Source organism: Trichosurus vulpecula, chromosome 3 (genome assembly GCF_011100635.1).
Source record: "Trichosurus vulpecula isolate mTriVul1 chromosome 3, mTriVul1.pri, whole genome shotgun sequence".
Lineage (NCBI taxonomy): Eukaryota > Metazoa > Chordata > Mammalia > Diprotodontia > Phalangeridae > Trichosurus > Trichosurus vulpecula.
The window spans coordinates 180,027,238-180,035,592 of record NC_050575.1 but is presented as its reverse complement, the minus strand read 5'-3'; the positions used below and the strand labels follow the sequence as shown (position 1 = coordinate 180,035,592).

The 8,355-nt window shown below is 41.4% G+C and overlaps 1 protein-coding gene across 1 annotated transcript in view; it reads right to left on the bottom strand.

The window, feature by feature from the left end:
• Window positions 1–428: 428 nt before the first annotated feature.
• Window positions 429–8,355, bottom strand: part of CHRNA4 (cholinergic receptor nicotinic alpha 4 subunit) — a 52,716-nt gene continuing 44,789 nt past the window's right edge. Inside the window, exon 6 of the mRNA XM_036749890.1 lies at window positions 429–554. Within this exon, the coding sequence (XP_036605785.1) occupies window positions 429–554 (126 nt within the window). The remainder of the gene's footprint in view (window positions 555–8,355) is intronic.

The window sequence follows — 8,355 nt, the reverse complement described above, 5'->3', positions numbered from 1 at the left end:
TTGCCCACAGGTTGCAACAACATCTATTCTTATACTGGGATATTGATGATGATCATCATGCTGAAGATGATCTTTTATAAGATTTTGTACCCTTAAAATAGTCTTGCAAATAAAGATAAAAGCATCCACCCTCCCACATGCTTTTTCACTAGCCAAGGAGGTAAGACTGGTTGGGGTATAAATGGAACCAAAATCTTCTCCTCCAGATAAATAGCCTAATGACTGACTATTTCCAAGACTGCTTCAAAATGGATACAGAAAAAGGGGATAACTTGGGAGATGATGTGATCTCTGAAGATTCCCAGAGCTCTCAACAATGAGTCATGCGCAGATATGTAATGAATTATTCATAGAGATAGTTTCCATCTCACTCTCTCCCTCCAGGTAGATGAAAAGTCCACATATATTCTAAATGTCTTCTCATTCTATTAGATCATTCCAGCCAGCCAAGGTGGGAGGAAGAGTCCCACAGTCCCCAGCAAGCAGACAATGACAAACATCCACAGAAAGATCCTGTCTATGACCATGGCAACGTACTTCCAGTCTTCTTTCACCTAGAAGTGGAACAAAACAGTGAGTTACTAACCATTCCATCCAACATTCAGAGGCATTTCCTGTAAGATTCTGCTTGTGCAGAGAGAAGTTATTTTAGGACTTAATGAGAGATGGAAGGAATGTATAAGAAGCAATAGATATTCTTGAGTCATGTTAACTCTAGATAAACACAAACCCATTATTGTAGGGAAATGTGCAGACTGGGAGCCAGGGTAGCTTCTGCACATATCACTAAATCCTGGGAACATGCCCAGTACTTGAACAATGAGTGGAGAAATATTGTGGGGTGGACCTTGAGTCAAAATCCTTTTGTACATAAAGCTCGGTCTAGAGTACCCATTTAAGTTACAAATACCCCAACCATTAACTAAAAGGGGAGATTTTCTGTCTCTAATGGGAGCCCTGGCTTTTTTGGAGGGAACTCTCCAGCATTTAGGGCATTTCAGAACCAGGAGAAACAAGGAGAATAGCCATGACTACTCAGGGTCATCTTGAGACAATTAGTTTCACACTAACTTTGTGTATCCTTAAAATAAAGTCTATGCAAGCCAACCAACCATGAATATATTCAGTTTGTCAGGCTACAGGAATCCTTTGAACCTGAAACTCCTACAAAGACACATGTATACGTACACACACAGATACACATTCTTTGAGTTCCACGGCCATGCAATGCACACTGATCAATTGCTTTGTTAAGCCTTATGTGGCTTTGACTTTGAGGAAGCATCCAAGACCTATGTCATCAACTTCCACCCTTGACTTTCTGTGCAGTTCGCAAAATGGTCTCCCTGAAAAAGTCTGGCATTTTTTTTCACAGACTATTAGAGCAGAAAGGAACCTAAAAGAGCATCTCACCCAATCCCTTTATCTTACAGAAGAGGAAATCTAGATACAAAAAGGGGCTACGATCTCTGCAAAATCACAGTATCTGTGGGCCTTGGTCACCTTATCTATAAAGTGAGGGATTGAATTAGATGACCTTTAAGGTCTCTTCCAGCTTCAAATCTTTGATCATGGGTTCAAGGATGAACAGTTAGCTCCTGGAAGAACTGAGACTGGAAACCAAGTCTCCTGACTCCCAGTTCAGACTCAGTACTTTCCACTGCGCTACAGGGACTCCCACTCCTTGATTTAAATTCACTGTGATCAGAACAGGCAGAGAGATTTCTGGTTAACAGAGAGTTGTACCAAAGCCATAAAGGACTGGGGGTGGGGAGACAGAGAGATGTGATGAGTTCAAATTCCTCAGCCAATTCCCTCTCTCCTGTTTGCATCTTGCCCTGACTGAGGAAACATCTGGGAGGGAAGGAGAGACTGTTAAATTTAATAATTTACTAAATGCCTTCTACGTGCCAGGCATTGTGATAAGCATTTTATAAATATTATCTCATTTGATCCTTACAACAACCATAAGGTATAGCTACCATTATGATCTACATTTTACAGTTGAGGAAACTGAGGCATAGAGGTTAAGTGACTTGCTCAAGGTCACACAGCTAGTTTCTGAAGCCATATTTGAACTCAGGTCTTCCTGACTCTAGTTCCAGTGCTCTAACCACCGTACCACCCAGCTGCCTCCTAATCTGGGTTTTAAGTGGCCATGATTAATTCTTGAGATGCCATACAGGTAGTACATGAGACAACCTGAAGGCATTTCTGGAGAGGGAGAGAGACACAGAAGTGATACTGCTCTGAATCCTACTGTGTCAAAAAGTTTTCACTCTGGCCTTCACCTCACCATTTAAAGGAGAGGATAGGCTATGGTTCTACCTGAGACAAGACATGGACAAATTTTCCTATCCTTCTAACTCCAAAACTGTTATTTGGGGATTTAGTTATAAAAAGTATAGGTCTATACAATAGCAATTTTTTTCACAGATGGGGAGAAGGGTTAGTAACACTTCAGGAGATCTCATAGAAAGCTAACAGGATCTTGTTAATCTGTGTCTAAAACCCTGTGTAAAGATGAGTGACTGTTTGTATGAATGGGCTGCAAGTTTGCTGACATTCTTACATAGATCCTGAGGGCATATGTGTCTGTCTGCCTATCTTGTATGTGGGAACCTACAAAAATTCATAAAATTTTTGAAGGCTGTTCAAAACTATCAGGTCTATTAGCTCTGATTTGACCTAAATTGAGTAAATAAGCTCCTATCAAGAGGAGAAAAGAAACTGAATGTCTCACAAGCACCTTTTCGAGGTTTACTGTTTTGCTGTCTCTTTTTGGTAACTTTCCCCTTCCATCACCAGCTTCTCTCTTTCAGAGCTTTGACAGTTCAATTGGCTTTAGATGGTCACGAGTGATTCTCCAAATTGAAGTAGGGCCCATTTTAGGAGGGCAGCTAATCTACAAATGAATAAGTTGTCACCTGTCCCTACCTGTGTGTTTTCAAATCCAGAGACTGAATAGAAGATAATGGTCTTAGCTACTTTCAAAATAGTCCACTCCAATGTTTAATCCCTGCTTCGATAAAAATATTTCATGGTGTACACAGAGCCCTTTTAAAATTGATGGGAAAAAGAGAAAGAAGTAGAACCAAACTTCTGTTTGGGGGCTTTGTAAGTGTATTGAGGTATCAAATAGTCCTCCAATAGGCTTTTCTGCTCCACTTTCTTATGTAATTGCTGGAGTCCCAACGGTGCTAAACCAAATCGAAACAAATGTGTTTATTTAATCAGGGCCAGAGAAGCAACAAGGTAATTTATTAGTAAAGATGCTGTTTATAATCCTTCTATTCCCAGGGAAAGCTAGAAAAGCCTGGTTCCCCAGGGTATTATTTTTCCAATTTTCTCCTAATTGCCTTTTCCTTTTGTCCTCCCAACACCCCACTTCTCTCCTGAAGATGAAACACGGGAGCCGACCAAAGTGTTCCTGTGTCTCATCCCTCAATGTTGATCTGTGTGAAGTCTGCTGTACTCCCCAGGGACTTGTAACTCATCAAAGATGAAAAGCAGGTCACCTCAGCCCTGTGAAGAGGATCTGGAGATAAAGGGCTGTTTGGATGGCAGTGACACAGTGAGCCAAAGGAGAAAAAAATGGGGTTTTTGTGTGGTTTTGTGTGTGTGTTTATTTGTTTCCAGTCTGATTCCAGAGAACTTGTTCTGACAGTACTTTATGTACTGATAAATGCCACATTTATCTCTTGGTTTTCATTAAGATTTTGATTAAACTACTAAAGGAATGTGTTATCCCCCAAGGGGCACATTTTCTCAGATGTGTGTTATGCCAGGAGATAGGAAATCTTTCTTCTGTTTTAAGAACTCACAGAGAAATCTCTCTCACTGACTGCATAAGGCATCTTTGGGCTTCCACCCTTGACATTTACTGACATGAGACATATTCTAGGAGTCCTCAAGGCAAGCTTTCTTCCTCAGTCTTCCCTCCCCATTATTCTCTACTTCATTATCCTACGGTTGCATCGATCTGGTTTTCCTAGGGTTTAGTTGTTCATTTTCCCACCCTTCATTTAAAGGGTTTGTTTTAGGATCAATTTCCAGCTAATGGTGGATAAAAGCTCCCAGTGTACCTACCGTAATTCCTCAGCTTGGCATTCAAAACCCTCTTCAGACTGCACTGCCTCAACCATCTTCCCTCAGGTCTTACTCCTTCCCAATGTGCAACCTCTACTCAGAGCAAGCTGGTCTCATCTTCTGGAAATGTCCTTCTTGTTCCTCTGTCCCTGCCTTTGGGCATATTGACCTACCCTACCCAAAATGTGCTTTCCATATTCCTCCATCTATTCCAATCCTATCCATCCTTTAAGGTCTAGCACAAATCTCACCTAATCCAGGAAGTCTTTTTTTGTCTGCTCCAGCCCTCAATCTAACACATCATTATATTGTCTGCTAGTGTCCCATGTGTGACAAACCCCTTACCAAACTCCTTTTTATCATTCCTACCATCCACAGCCTTCTATCCTATTCAGGTGCTGCTGAATGAAAATGCAGGAAGTCAAAAAACTGAGCTGATAGGGTCCACTACCTATCTATGTTACACAATCTTAACTGGATCCTCACCGCAGCAAGGCAATCCTCTCATCTTCCTAATAGCTTCTCTCTCCTACTTACAGCTATCCCAAAACTTTTCATCCCTCCTGAAACATTCCATAGCACCCTCCTTCTGTTATCTAAAGTGGGGACCTCAATTCATACTAAACACATCTGAGGCCATTCAATGTGCGTTCTTTCTACTTCTCTCATCTCATATCACCCATATACTTCTCAAGATCTCTTCCTTCACCCCCTTCTCACATGAAAAGGTGGAGCTTCTCCTTGCCAAGTTAAACCCCTCTTACATGCATCCTTAATCATTTCCCTTCCCATCTTCTCCAGCAGATTGTTCCCCCTCATCCCAACTTAATCTTCAATCTCTCCCCATCTATTAGTTCCTTCTCTAATATCAACAAACACTTCCATGTCTCCCCCACCCTTTAAAAAACCCTCACATGATCCATTCATCTTCACTAGTCATCATCCTATATCTCTCCTCTCCATAGCTAAACCCCTGGGGAAAGCAGTCTCTCCTTGGTGCATCTATTTCTTTTACTCTCACTTGATTCTAACTCCTTTGCAATATGGCTTCTGACCTTGTGCTTTGAATGAAACTTCTCTCTCCAAAGTCACCAACAATCTCTTAATTGCCAATAATGGCCTTTTCTCAATCTTCAGCCTTCTTGATTACTTGGCAGACTTTGACACAGTCACTTTCTTCTCCAAAATATTCTCTCTACTCTGGAATTTTACAACACTGAGATCTCCTAGTTTTTCTCATACCTATCTGATCATGTCTTCTCTAACCCTAACCCTAATTCCTTCTCAGTCTTCTTTGCTGACCTATGGCCCTTGGAGTCAAGGACAAACAGGTGTAACCTAAGTCATACCACCAACTGTGGATGTACCCCTAGATGCTGTGCTGGGACTTCTCTCTTCATTCCATACTATCTATCTCCTCTGGAGATCCGACCAGCTCCCCTGGGTTCAATTATCATCTCTTTGCAGAAAATTCTCAGATCTATATATCCAGCCCTAAACTCTCTCCTAAGTTCTGGTCTTGTATCACCAACCCTTCTCTTGGACATCTCAAACTGGATGTATCCTACTCAACTCAAACTCAACATATCAAAAAACAGAACTTATTGTATTTCCTTCCCATTACAAAGCTCACTAGTCTTCTAAACTTCCCTGTTACTGTCAAGAGTATCACCATCCTCTTAGGCTTGTAACCTCAACTCCTCTCTCAGACTCACTCTACACATTCCATCTGTGGCCATTTCTTATCATTTCTACATTCACAGCATCTCTATATATGCCTGCTTCTCTTTGACACTGCCACAAACCATCATCTCACGCCTAAACCATTGCAGCAGCCTGCTGACTCATCTCCTTAACGTGTCTTCCCACTCCAGTTCATCTCTCACTCAGCTGCCAAAATGATTCTTCCTCAAGTTCAGGTCTGACCATGTCATCTCTCTATTCAATAGTTCCCTGCTACCTCCAGGATTAAATATAAAATACTTTGACTTTTAAAACCTTATACAACCTAGTCTCTTCTTACCTTTCCAGTTTTAAACTTTACTCCCCTCCATGCATTCTCTGCTCCAGAGATCCTCGCTCACTTACTTATTGTTCCTCAAATAAGACATTCCATCTTCTGACTCCATGATTTTTCACTGGCTGATCTGAAATGTTCTTTCCTTTCATCTCTGCCTCCTGACTTCCCTTGTTTCCTTCAAGTCTCAGCTCAGATCTCAACTTATGGCATCCTTTCTTGTCTTCTACCCACCTTTCCATTTACACTCTATATATCTTGTATATACATAATTATCTCCATGTTTTCTCCCCAGTAAAAATGTGAGTTCTTTGAGGGCAAAGGCTATGTTTCTGCCTTTCTATATATTCCCAGAATGTCGCACAGTGCCTGACTACCTGGCACATGATAGGTGCTTAATAAATGTTTGTCATGATTAATTCCTGTTGCTGTTAAGAATGCCTGTTCCCTCTCTTCCAGTTCCATTCACCACTTGCAGCTATCAAGGGATAGGACCTAGATCTTTGATTTCACTGATATATGGAATTCCATGTTGAGGGAACTCCTGATACCAATATTGGTCAGCAGCTGCTTTGCAACTTAGAGTCTTAGAGTATTGCCTAGTATGCTAGGGAGATAAGTGACTTGCCTAGGGTCAAACAACCAGCATGTGTCAGAGGCAGGATTGGAACCTGTGTTTTCCTGGCTTCAAGGCCATCTCTCTATCCACTATACCAGTTGTGTCAAACTCAAATAGAAATGTTCAACTACACATAAGGATCCTCACAGGCTACATACTGCCCTTGTTTTTAAATGTAATATTATCTCTGTTTTATTGTATTGTTTTTTACTTTGTTAAATATTTACCAGTTACATTTTAATTGGGTTTGGGGCACACTCAGGAATGTTGGGGGACAAATGCAGCCCACGGATGGAGTATTTGACACCTCTGCACTAACCACGCTGTTTCTCACCAGCTTTGTAGACTGAGTATTAGCAACAACTTCTGTGTGAGCTTAATGAGGAAGGAATCTCTTCCAGAAACTCTTCCATATTTCCCCATCTCCAACCACATAGGGCTATTTTGAGGACTTTCATAAGAAGACAAGTACCTTGCCTCAAGAGGACAATTTTACATATTGCACTACAGATCACCCAGGGTCATCTGTATACCCAGTAACATGCTTAGGGCTGACTCTGTAATTGTCCTAACTTGATTTGTTCCATCAGGATCCTTGGAATCCAAGGTTAAAAGCCCAGAGGAACTGATTTCCCCTGGTTTCTCCATTATCAGCTATATCCTGCTCTTGAGAGCAGCACCATTGATGGCTCTTGAAACAATCCTCACAGATCAAATTCTATGTTTGTCCTGACTCCAAAGGCCATAGGAAGGCCTGAGTGGAAAGAATGCTGGGCTTACTGTCAGAAGAGCAGAATATCAATATTGGCTCAGCCTGAGCTGTGATGTAAACTTGGGAAAGTCTTGGGAAAGACCTCTAAGAACCCCAGTTTCTCCATCTGTAAAATAGGAGTGAAAATACAACTTACATTATCTACCTCACAGAGGGTTGTAACAAAAGGGCTTTGTAAATCTAAAAGTACCTTAACTGATGCTTTTCTCCCCCATGCCATCTTTATTATTGCCATCCTTCATGACTCTCAAAATTCACACAGCTCCAGTCACTTTGACTCTCTCTATTATTGCAATCAATTAATCAATCAACGTTTGTTAAGTGCCTACTATGTGCCAGGCATTGTATTGAGTGCTGGAGATACAAAAAGAGCCAAAAAACAATCCTTGCCCTCAAGGAGTTTACAACCTAATAGGGGAGACAACATGCAAACAAATATACACAAAGTAGGCTAAGTGGTGCAATGGAGAGAGCTCTGGGTCTGGGGTCAGGAAGACCCTTCTCTCTGAGTTCAAATCCAGCCTCAGATGTTTACTAGCTGTGTGACCCTGAGCAAGTCACTTCACCCTGTTTGCCTCAGTTTCCTTATCTGTAAAATGAGCTGGAGAAGGAAATGGCAAACCACTCCAATATCTTTGCCAGGAAAATCCCAAATGAGGTTCGTGAAGAGTCGGACATGACTGAAAATGACTGAGTAACAACAAGAAGCTATATACAAGATAAACAGGAGAGTCAGGTTCCACTCCCTTTCCTAAGTCCTTTATAAATTCCTTCCACTCTGTGGCCTTCATCAACACAGCACAAGACTTTGATCTTGATACAGTTAGGTGGTGCAGTGGTTAGAATCAAGAATCCCTA